Here is a 12,767-nt window from a genome sequence, read left to right on the forward strand (position 1 = left end):
TTTTTTTTCTGGATTTTGGTTGAATTTTGGTCTCTCTCCATTAAAATTAAACTGCCATAAAAATTAGAGACTGTTGATTTCACTGTAAGTGAGCAAACGTACAAATTCAGCAGGAGATCAAATCATAATTTGTCCCACTGTAAACACTGCCCCTTTCTCAACCATTACTCCAGCTTTAACAGGACAGTGCACAGAACAACATCCGCTGGATCTGTGGAAAACAAAACTTGCTTAGGTCAAAGCCTTTTCCACGTCTATCTAACAACACTTCTTGGCACAACATCTGTCTCTTTTTGCTTAATCACCCTGCTACCCTATGCTACTTAATGATTAAAAAGCAACCACAAGTGAATGCATGACAAAAATGGACAAAAAAAAAAAAGCAGGGAGTGTAAATTGTGCCTGTGGCTCTAGTAGCATCATTGTGAGCTGATGGGGGGTAAAAGACATCCACAGATGAAAGTAGATTTTGAACAACTCTGCAGCCCAGGGGGGCTGCTCTTTAATGAGGCAAAACTTTAAGTACTGAATAATAAATAATAAAAATTGACAGTTCATTTAGTTTACAGTGTACTTCATACAGAAAACCCATTACACGCCATTACTCTTACTGTCCGCGGCATGAACAGTAAGTATGGTCGAATATGAAAATATACTGCAGTATTTGAGGGAGCTGAAGGGGATGTGGGACGTGTCTGCATGTGTGCTGCTGAATATTGCCATAGGTTAACTGCTACTAGATGAGGCTATATGGCTTCAATTTCTTCATGTTATATTATAAATAACTACGTCAGTGGAGATTGCCATCAAATCAGCATCTTGCCGTCTCATGTTTTGCTACCTGAAAAATTGTGCTTCTCGTTCTAGGCCAAGTATTTTATAGTATTTGATGTAACTCACCAGATTGATGAGGTCATTTTGAATTCCACCAAGGTTTTGGTGGCTATCGAAGAACGCCTTTTAATTTAACATTAAAAACTTTGGTGTAGCATATTTAATACTAAAGGTTTTTTCAAACCATTCTTAAAATGACTTACTTACACTAGAGATGGACCGATCCGATATTACGTATCGGTATCGGTCCGATACTGACCTAAATTACTGGATCGGATATCGGAGAAAAATAAAAAATGTAATCCGATCCATTAAATATCACGAAAGCAGCTCACAAAACTTGCAACACACCGTAACTCACCTCAGAACGTTAGCACGTCGGAGCAGTATGCATCACGTGATAGAGCGGCTGTGGCATGGGGACCTGTCGGTGGTCTGGATAGCATGTGGAGCTTCGCTAGCAACCCGGCATTTAATCTCCGACAAAGTTATCCCGAGAGAAGTAAAGCAAGTGTGTAAGTCCATCTCTGAATGTTTGTAAAGCATTCCTGCGTTAAGCTTAACGAGCGACTGCCTCTCGCTCTCCGGCTGCTACTTCAATCATGAAACTGCTTAATGATCAGCTGATCGGCTTTTCTGTCAGGAGTCCGTCTCTCTTGTTTGTTTTTGGCCCATTTTGCACCAGAAAGAGGAAACCAGCGGCTGAACAACAGCAGCACGTTTAAGCTTGATCAGCTGTTGTTAGAATGTATTTAATATTACTTTCTACTCGAGGATCTTTTTCTACGTAGCTGACGGCTGGTAACTGTGCAGGGGCGGATCTTGCAAGTTTAGCCAGGGGGGCCGATAGGGCATGAACAGGGAAAAGGGGGCACAAAGACATACTTTTCTTTCTTATTCTCATTTAAAATGTCGAGCTTTTAATAAATAATTATCTGACACCCAAAGTTTTAATTTGATGTAAAATGAATAGAAGTCAATTACTGTATATAGTGACTATTAAGTCTAATATATATACCCTAGTAAGCTATAGTACTTTTTCCTTTGGGAAGGTACCATCTGTGCAGTCTGCAATTTTGTTGAAGAAAGATGTTGAATCTATTTAATATTTCTTGAAAAATAATTGATTTCTGTGCATTTTTTTTCGCACTGCATCAAATTAAGGTTGATTACGTCGATTAAGCATCATGAGGTGGAGCATGAGGGGTGGTTCCCTATTTTTTATTTTTTTATTTTTGTTGTTGCTGGGAGTTGGAACCCTATTAGTTAGGTTGCGTAATATTTACACTAAGTACTCTTTAAAATACCAGAATAGGGAGGATGGTGTAGGTTTAAGTTTATTAGATTGATCAGTATTGCTGAACTATGAAATATTTTTTTTGTATACAGGTATAACAGAATAGCTTTAGTGTAGTTGTTGTTTTAAACTTGAGTATGAACTTATACAAAATGCAGCAAGATATTTAAAAAAAACAGTTTTGTTGGTTAAAAAACACTATATCGGATTCATATCGGTATCGGCAGATATCCAAATTTATGATATCGGTATCGGTCATAAAAAAGTGGTATCGTGCCATCTCTAATTTACACCTTAAGTCCATGCGAGCTAGAAAGGTAAACACTCAAACTGAGAGTTCAGGATTGTTGAGGATTGACTGGGTCTAAGGTTTTGCTTAATAAAAAGAGAGGTGAGTGGCTTTATTATGGCGCTGAGCAAAGCACTTAAAAAATACAGAAAATATGAACAACGTCCTTGTTACTGTGTCATGTCAATTTGACGTGCCTCAAAAGCTTTCCAAACGATACAATATACAAAACCCCAGACACTTAAATGGCTCTAAAAAGCTGCACAAAAAAAATTAACCAAAATAGTGCAGAACACATAAAGGAGGAGGACCTTTCAAAATGCTCAAATGTAGTTCAGACATGCTCTTGGCCATGTCATCTAAACTGCACAAAGGATTGAATGTGAACAGTTTCTGTCAGAACTACTTTCCAATGAGGAATCGGCACACAGTAAGAATGCTACAATACAGCAGCATAACTGGAAAACATAACCCTGGCATGTACAGTGCTGTGCAAAAGTCTTGATCAACCCCTCATTTCTTTATATTTTGCTAGGAAATTAGGAAATAGGTGCAGTGATTTATTGACACATGTGCAGACATACTTAGAAATACAGCATATGTATAGAGCTTGTATAATTCTAACAAGTCTGAAATTCAATATTTGGTGTGACCATATTTATTCTTAAACAGTGTGAATTCTCTTACACCAGGGGTCAGCAACCTTTAACACCCAAAAAGACATTTGGACGTAATTTCCATGCAAAAGAAAACACTGGAGCCGCAAATACTTTTTGACATCTAAAATGAAGATAACACTGTATATATTGTTGTTGTTTTTTTTTACCTTTATGCTTTGTGTAAACAACTAAGGTGTTGCTTAAATCCATGAAGTGCTACAGAGAAAATTACATTTTATTTATGTAATTAACACATTTTGAACTCTTAAAGAAATATAACAAAAGGAAAGACACCCAGCTGAACTAAAATGACCCATGTAGCAAAGAAAAACTGTTGCGAGCCGCCACCCTTAAATCACCTTTGGGCTTTTGGAGCCTTGACCTGACTTTTTAAAAAAAATAATAATTGGAAAAAAAAGTACTATGCTGCTGAAAAATGAAAAAATAGATATTTGCAAAATTCTGCCTAAATATGTATTTTACCTGGTTAATGTGTGTGGCGGGGCGTGGTCTGCAGCGACGCTGCACCTGAGCGGCACCCGCAATCGCGCCTCGCCGCCTTAACGTCTGTGCTATCTGTGCTGTTGTGTTGGTGTGTGTGTGTCGGGCTGTGAGCTGAAAAGCTACAGACGTCTGGGCTCTGGGGAGGCCAATCCATGACTGACTGTGTTCAATTGTGTGTTTTTCTGCGCAGTGGCAGTGTGTTTAGGATCATTGTCATGCTGAATAATAAAGCTGTTGCCAGGCACACACTTTCCAGATGAGATTGCATGGTGTATCAAAGTCTGGCCACACTTTTCTGCACTCAGAATCCATCAGCTTTGACAAGACCTCCAACACCACAGGCTTAACTGCAGCCCCAAACCATGACGGAGCCTTCACAGTGTTTAACAGATAGCTGTAGACACTCACTGTTCTACCTTTAACCTAAACTCAACAAACTTTAAACAAATTTAGCTTCATCACTCCATAAGACCTGTTGCCACATATTTTCAGTCCATTTCTTGTGTAATTTAGGTTGTCACCTCTGGCTACCAGTGGCTGTTGTTGTTGTTTATCAAACTCATAATCAAGTAACTTTCATGAAAACAACACAATCACACTCTGTGTGTATGAGTGTTATTACTCATACACACAGAAAGACTGTACGTTTGCGTATCTATCCTCTATCAGGTGCTTTTTATTTGCTGAATGCGTTTTGTTACAGATGCAGCAGTTGGTGACCTATTGTCCTTTGTGTCTTTTTTCCCACCCTTTTAAAAAAAATTCTCTGTCTCTTTTTTGCTTTACCTTTCTTCATGTTAATCTGACCCTCGCTTTCCCATGCCTTAATGACTTTCTGTGGACTTTCAGGTACTTTTCATCTACTGTAAATAATACTTTTAGGCCTACCACATCTTCTTTTGTTCTCCACTTGTTTCGTTTCTTCAGATTTCTTGACACACCTTGCTGAGATATGTGATTTTTGACTAATAGCTCAAAACAACAAACATCAGTCCTCTTAAAATGGTCAGGTAGGAAGACTGAACTGAAAACTAGTTAAAAAAAAAAAAAAAATCAGCCAATATCCTGACCTTCAGATAGCCTAGAGAATTATGCTCAAGAGCACTTTAAAGACTTACAAAGTCCAGCTTGTTGGAAACAAAATATAAAGAGGAAGCAAGGGTCGCTCAAGACTTTCGCACAGTATTCTAATTTGTGGATATTATGCCTGACTTGGTCAAAGTACTGCATGCAACATTTATGTACTCACATATGACAACATGGCTTTGAGTTCTTCATCACTTCTTACTGTGATTCTGTCTCCCACCTCATCTTCGTCTAAAAAAAACAAAAACAACAACACAAAAACAAAAACAGTACAACTGTAAAAAATAAAATACTAATAATGGGGAAGGGGGGAAATCACAGAGAAAATTCAAAACAGATTTTTTTTGCAGTAACAAGTGTGGTATAATAAATATAAACAGAAGACACTGTAAAACAACACTTTTACGTATAATAAACATTTAATAGAATCAAGGCATGCAAACAAAAAAGCATATCATTCCATATTAAGTATTAATGCAATAGCAAAATTTGGAGAGCCAAAACATACAATCAAAATCATACAATAAAATATAATGTATAAAAGCACTCAGTAAGCAGTATTTATGTTTGTATGTCAATCAAACTCTTTGCACTCTACCCGTAAACAGGCTTGAATGGTGCCTATAACAAGAGGCTAAATCTTAATTTGATTGAATGAGAGAAACTTCAACTGTTCCTGTCAATCAATCAGTTAGTACAGTAGCTATGGCATGTCTGGATAAAACGCATGCTAGAGGTTAACACGAGTAGTAAAAAAAGGGAACAGAGAAGAGAGAAGCTAACACAATGAAAATGTGTGAAGCTTTTTACTCTCTCAGATAGATGAAGCCCGTTCAAGAGGGCTAGAGTCTAGCCCATGACAGCAGGGATCGGTTCTTACTGTTTATGACGGGATAAACAAGTGTCCCGCACAGCTGCATGAGATCTCCTCTCCTTCAGACCAATCTGATAACTGATTACAAGTCCCTACATTACAGGGCTATTGTTTTGGTGTGTAAACACAGTCATTCAAAGCTTCCTCTTGCAGCATTACAGCAGTCCAACTCTAAAGCAGGTACTTACATTCAAAGGCCGTGACAGTGGCTTCAGGCATGACATCTCTGATTGCGACCTGTAATGTTTGACAGGGTGAATTAGGACCAGACAGCTAAGGATGGTTATTAGACTGACAGATATTAATGAGGCAGGGTTACGACACGCTGAGTCAGAAACAGTCCGTGTGTTTTTGACTTGTGCAGTGTGTCTGTGAGTGAAAAGTGATAGTTGGCATGAGGCAGACTCACGAGCAAGTCATTGAAGTTCAGAAGAGACGGACAGTCCACGGACGAGTCCATGTCTCCTGTCGGCGTTTTTATTCGGATCACTATCGCCTCGGTGTTCATTGCGCTGTCAGTATTTAACCTAAGTGAGAGCAATAAGAGGGAAGCTTCAGCCTCATAATAGTTGACTGGATGTGGAAGCTAACCAGCTAATTCCCTGCAGCAGTTTGCTAACGATACATGCTAGCATCCTGCTCAGTCCGGATTCTTGATTTAAGTGATGCGGAGCCTTTTTAAAAAACAAAAAGGTTTTGAGGTCGGTCGCCGCCGACACCACAGTCAAGTCATAACCGTATGAAAGGCTTATCCCGAAGTGTGAACGTGTACACCACTGCTCCACGAGACAAAGTTTACACTGTACTAACGTAGGTGTTTAGCTGTATAGCTAGTTTTGAGGAAACTGCTACAACAGCGCTTCCGAATCAACATCCGCTCGTTGCCTTTTCAAAATAAAAGACTTGCACTATCTATATCAATCTGTCAAATTCTAATAGGCGAAGTTTGAGAGAACGCTGCTATTCTTATGGATCTTATTTTGGGTTTTTTTCCCCTATGTTATAAAATGAAATATACATACGGTTTAAAAAGTTTTTGTTTCTGCACTGAAAAGGAATAATTACCGCTTTTGCTGTAGATAACACTGACCTGAGATCAAGGTTGATAAGTTGAGTACAATACTGAGAATACAATAGATTTCTGAGGTATTATGGATAAATATTCCTTTAAAAACATGACCTTAGATCACAATTGTAAATGTTTCGTAAATGGCCCTCACTTACACGGAAATGTACTGCTGTTGAGATGAAAACCACCACAGTTTTTTAAAAAGTGTTTTTTTTTCCCTCTTTCACTTGACATTAAAACAGCATTAGTATTTAAAGGTTTCCACTCTGCGCTCGCCATTAGCATATAATTGAGTGTAAAACAAAAGGGCTCTTAAAACCTGTGTTGATCGCGGCCCTGTGAGTGAACAGCTGCTCTGTCCACTCTATAAACAGCTCTGATTGCAGTTCATGGAAAAAAGACATTGATCCCTGAGTAAAGTGAAGTCTCTATCCTGTTCATTTACATTGCTCTACCCACAGACCTGATACCTAAGTCTGTTCACCTGGGTTCTGTGTAATGATAAGAAGTTGTTAAAGCCTGTTCTGTCTCCCCATGGCTTAAATTTGGCTATACAATACATGTGCCAGTTGAAAACAATTTCAGTGGTGGTGTGTGTGCTGTGCCGGCCATTGCACTAGGCTGGGTTTCATTGGCTCTTACAAAAAATGTCTCCATCCCATATTGGCCTGAGGATGAACTCCTCTATCAGTGATTACCATCTCACTTAAAAAGAAAAGGAAATGTAAAACACTGAATCTACCATATATTTATTTAATTGTCTGTACTTGAACCTTTAAAAAACACTCCCAGAGGGATATTACGAGTTCATTGCATTGATCCTTCCTGATCTTACACCTGTACCAACAATTAGGTTAAAGACCCACTGATTTCCATGCAATGCTTGAAATTATTACTCCGCCTAATTGCAACTGGATACAAAAGGGGAAACACAAGCAAGGCCATCAAGCACTCGGATTAATGCCTCGACCAGCACTGACTTCTGATGAAAAGCAGAGGATCTATATGGCACTTTGTCAGACGTGCTCTCCCAGGACGTGACGTTAGATCCTTCTGCTTTAGGGACAACTAGGATGAAGCCCAGTCAGCAATCCGCATTATCAGAAATCAAACTCCTGGCTTAGCTGGGAGGGGAAAGTGGACGAGGAAGGCCAACATTCACTGTCTGGTAATTAAAAGCCGTTTTATCAGGCCTCCTCTTTCGCTCCATGCCTCTTTTCTTGCTATTGACAAGCTGCTTAGCGCAAAGAGAGCTCAGTTTGACTCTAAATATATGAAGCACACTTATTTAACTTTCTCAGCAAAGAGCAAGTAAACAAGACAGCAACAAAACTGCCTGGCAGGACCGCCAAATTCCTTTCACTTTAGTTTTGTTTTCTTCTGTTTATTAAGAAATGCAGCCTTTGTTCACATCCTCTTTTTCTCTTGATGATTATTATTTCATTAGTCCGTGTCAAACATATTGGGCGGCTCGTTGTGTTTATTGATTAACGAGCCAAAGTCAGCACCGTCGTCTCTCGCTGTAATGCTGATATAGAAGATCTTGAAATGCTATTTGTCTACCCGTTAAGCATTGATCGTTCTCTGCTATATTGGCTGCTACTTGGTATCTTTCTATATCTAATGTGCCCCTTAAACTTAATTCGTAATTATTTAGAGTAAAAAATGTGAGCATGTAGTTTGGGGCCTTATTTACCTTCATAGATCCAGCAGGGTGGGCTAAATATCACTGGCTTGGTCTCACAAATGTGAGCTGTGAGCTCAGCAAGAAAAACATGTCCCACCATCTGTTCCAGGGCCACGTCCCAACTCAGGTATCCAGATGCAAACCCTCCAGCTGAAATAGAGATGTGTCTCCTCAGCCTTGAAGCCTGAAGCCTGTTGTTTATTGATGCTGCCAGAGCCCCGCTCAGATCGATACCATCTCACTCAGATGGGCCTTCACAACACGCAGCCTCCAAATTGAGGTCAGGATACGTAGACGGTTATGGCACTTCAGCAGATATGAATTGCCCGAGAGGCTGTGATCATTTGTTACCTCTTCCTTTAAAGTTCATCTCCAAGTTGACCTGTGATGAAGCACGAGGACTTTGTGAGTCACTGGTGGAAGAGTTATGAGGAAATGCACCAAGATGCGTATGAACTGACTGGAGAGAAATGGGTTGTGTGACTACCTTTCAGCTCCTCGAACTGCATACTTTTCTTGCCATTTCCAGTCTTTCAGATTCACCTCAGAGGGCCCCTTTTATGGCTGTATGTTGTTTCTGTTGTTTCTAATAAAGAGGAAATATTGGTGCCTTCCTGACCTGCTCATAGTGGCCACAGAAAAATTTATGGGGTATGTCTCCTTTAGTGAGGTAGCATCTGAGCTGAGCCCCACATAAATAACACATCACTAGTTCATCCAAGCTCTCTTGGCTTTTCTTTCATGCTGTGGTCAAATCATTATATTGAATGCAAAATATGACTTTTTTTTTTTTAATTAAAAATGCTCAAAGTGGTGAATCGTTTCCCTTTCATGTAACATTCTTGTAGTGAGCTGGCAGTTTCATCCTAGGAATTTGATTGTCCCAAAATTTTAGATGAAAATATCCTGAGTGTTCCCTGTGCAAACTCACCAGGAAACCCATCACTATTTTACTCTGTTCTTCAGTAAACCTCAAAATAAAATATCAGCATGGATTACCTATAATGTTATTTTATTTACAGTGATCAGTATCTTCCTTCAAGCAAAGAGATATCTGTGTTCTGCATTGAATAATAAAGCAGTGGTTGGTGAAGTCTAAAATAAAAGTCCAAATGGATGGGAATGTCGTTTGGACTGGAGAAGTGTAATCGGAAAGTAACAAAAAGAGGGAAGGTAGTCAGAGGGGACACTGAGGACAGCTACGAATATCTGGGAATTACGAGGAGGCCGCTAGGAAAGCTGCAACTACCAAGTACCTGCAGAGATTAAGGCAAGTCCTGAGAAATCAGCAGAATGTAAACAACAAGACCTGATCAATCAACACAGATACCCCGATGGGATAAGAAGCTGGCCAAAGGAAGAGATAGAAGCCACTAATGTCAAGACAAGGAAGCTCCTTACCATGCATGGAGGGTTTCACCGAAAATCCAGCACCCTGAGACCGTACCCTAAGCAGAAAGGTGGCCGGGGACTAGTGAGTGTCAGAGCCAGTAGAAGAGGAGCAAGAGAAGAAGCATCATGGAAGGACAGGCTCCTGCACAGTGTGTACAGTGAGATCAGCAGACAGAAGACGTGGCTGACATCCAGAAGTCCTACCAGTGGCTGGACAAAGCTGGACTGAAAGACAACACAGAGGAACAAATCATGGCAGAACAAGCTCTCAGCACAAGATCCATAGAGGCTGGGGTCTATCACACCTGGCAGGCTGTGTAAAGATGCCCCTGAGTCAATCCACTATATAACAGCAGGGTGCAAGATGCTAGCAGGAAGGGCATACATGGAATGCCATAACCAAGTGGCCGGCATAGGAACATTTGTGCCAAGTATGGCCTGGAAGAACAACCTGACGTGGTAGTGGTAGACAAGCAGAGGCAGACGGCCATATCAGATGCAGATATACCAAGTGATAGCAAAATTAGCAAGAAAAAAACAAGAAAAGCTGGAAAAATACCAAGGGCTGAGAGAGGAACATGAGGATGGATGGATATCGTCTGATAATGATGATAACATTGGCCAATATTAGCTGTTTGCCAGTCTAGATGACACCCTTCATCATGTTAAGTGTTGACATTGCATGAAGTTTACTTTGCATAGTTAGTCCACCGGAGTACATTGTACATTGAAACTTTCCTTTTGGGAATGCTAAAAAATAACTAGCTGATTCAAGCAGAGTCGAGGGGAGTGTGAAAAAGTAAATAAATATTTGCAAATGTTGGTATCGGGCCGAAAAATCCTATATCGTTCAGGCTATAGTAGCATTTTCCTCCAACGTGTAGTGTCCACATATATATTAAGGAAACATGTTATTTTTGTTTGTTTGTAGTCAACACAGATACCACCACAGAGAGTTCTGGGGGGAAAGTAATGTAAACAAACAGTAACTAAAAGCATTCACAATAGAATAGCAACAACAGCTACACTGTAACTGTATATACATGTGCATGCACATGTGCATGACTGTGGCCAGAACGCGTGACCTCTCTCTAACCACACATTGCTCTGGTGAGGAGTGTCAGGTGGCCGGTTTGTCAGCTGAAATATTCATCAAACAGATCAACGGAAAGTCTGGCTGGCTTTTCAACTGACAACTGCGGCTCAATAATTGATAGAGGAGCAACTGAGTGTTTGTGGGGGTCCTTCTCTTTCTGTAAGTGATGCCTCTGACCTTTGTTGTGTGAAAGAACTCATCACGGCGAGCGAGCATGTGTCATATAAAGACCGACGCATTGAACTAAGCAATGAAAGTAACAAAGGAAATAAATGCTACGATGAAAATGATAAATTCATTGGTTTGGTTTTGTGCTCACACTGAATAATATCTCTAAGTGCCTTTACTGTCTGTGTATGAGCAATTGAAAGCTCAGTAATTAATTTAATTTTCAAAAATAGTCTCTAACCTGACTTATGACCTGCCACGATTGGAAAACATTTCTTGGTAGAATCAAATCAAATTCATATTAACATGTTATTGTGCTAACAGTATGTGCACTGACAACATGTCAAGTGGGCCATTGTCACTCACTTAATACTAGTCGTTCACAGCAGATGACAAACCCAATACTGTGGTGAATCAGTGGAAAGCTGTAGTGACATTGGTGTGTGTGCTGGCCCTTCCTGCCAGGTGACTAATGCATTACTGCCTGTAACATAAAAATTAATAAACATCTTTAACATTATTTGACTGGGGACAAAGTAGCATGCATTAACTGTGCTACAGGTGGTTAAATATGTTATATCTGAATGTAGCTTCATAATTCTTTTGCTAAGTAAATACAATAAGAATACAATGAAGCTGAAGTTTGTTCTCATGGTTTTATTAGTCTTCATATTTTCTCATTTCACTATCGTTTTTATTGACAGTCTTTGTGTTTCATCCAGATGTTAGTACAACTTTTCTGAACCATATCTGATTATTTTATGAATTCTATTGTCCTACTAATTCTACGCAATAACTATGACCATAAATATCAGGTTATAGTTGTGGCACACATGCACTGTGTGTCACACATTTCTTTCCTGTGCAAAACTGAAAAATAACAAATAAAAATAACTAGCAAAAAATGAGAAAAACATTATTACTATGCACATATACTGCTGAGTTATTTTCTTTGTGGTAATTTTCATCATATTTGCCAAAATCTGCAAAGCTTGTGATTCTTTGGTAACTCTTAAATTTCACAAATGGTCATAGCATTACACAGGCTAATAAAAAGCCGTCCCTTTGCATGCATTTGATGCAATCCAGACTTTAGAAAAGTGCACGTCCTTGAGAGCCGGCAAAAATGTGGGACATAGTCTCTAGAAGTGGGACGGAGGGGACAAGCAATACAAATGCTGTGCTGTCCCACATAAAGAGGGACGTCTGCTCTGTTATTGTGAGTGAAAGTGTTCAGTGTTACCATCCTTAAAAACATTTCTGTGTGTTTTCTGGCCCATCGTGGCTTCCGATGTGCAAAGGGGAGATTCATGTGTAAAAATAAATATGTACGATTGCTGTCTTGCACAATCGTACATATACTAGTTATGCATTTATTGCTTCTGGATTACTGTAATTCCTTAGTATCAGGATGTCCAAAAAACTCCCCGAAAAACATTCAATTGATCCAAAATGCTGCAGCAAGAGTCCTGACAGGGACTAGAAAGATCTTTCTCCTCATGTAAAAGGTCCTCAATAACTAGAGAGCTTCTCGTCCCTGAGCCTGGTTCTGTCAGAGGTTTCTTCCTGTTAAAAGGACGTTTTTTTCTTTCCACTGTCACCAAACTTGCTCATACGGGGTTGTTTGATTGTTGGGGGTTTCTCTCTATTATAGTAGAGTCTTTATCTTACAATGTAAAGTGCTTTGGGTGATTGTTGTTGTGATTTGGCATTGTGTGAGTAAAACTGCATTGAAATGAAATGAAGTGAACAAAAGAGGATAGCATTCACACTCTTAATTATTTATCACTTACATCTTTTTTTTAAACTATA

The 12,767-nt window shown here is 39.5% G+C and overlaps 1 protein-coding gene across 1 annotated transcript in view; it reads right to left on the bottom strand.

The window, feature by feature from the left end:
- map2k5 (mitogen-activated protein kinase kinase 5) overlaps positions 1-6,415 on the bottom strand; it is a 59,479-nt gene extending 53,064 nt beyond the window's left edge. The window contains exons 1-3 of the mRNA XM_005746822.2: positions 5,953-6,415; positions 5,732-5,780; positions 4,833-4,900 (exon numbers count right to left, since the gene is read on the bottom strand). Of these exons, the coding sequence (XP_005746879.1) occupies positions 4,833-4,900; positions 5,732-5,780; positions 5,953-6,051 (216 nt within the window). The 5' untranslated portion in view covers positions 6,052-6,415. The remainder of the gene's footprint in view (positions 1-4,832; positions 4,901-5,731; positions 5,781-5,952) is intronic.
- Between the last annotated feature and the right edge of the window lie 6,352 nt (positions 6,416-12,767).

This window comes from Pundamilia nyererei, unplaced genomic scaffold (genome assembly GCF_000239375.1).
Source record: "Pundamilia nyererei isolate P.nyererei 1_Seehausen unplaced genomic scaffold, PunNye1.0 scaffold00184, whole genome shotgun sequence".
NCBI lineage: Eukaryota > Metazoa > Chordata > Actinopteri > Cichliformes > Cichlidae > Pundamilia > Pundamilia nyererei.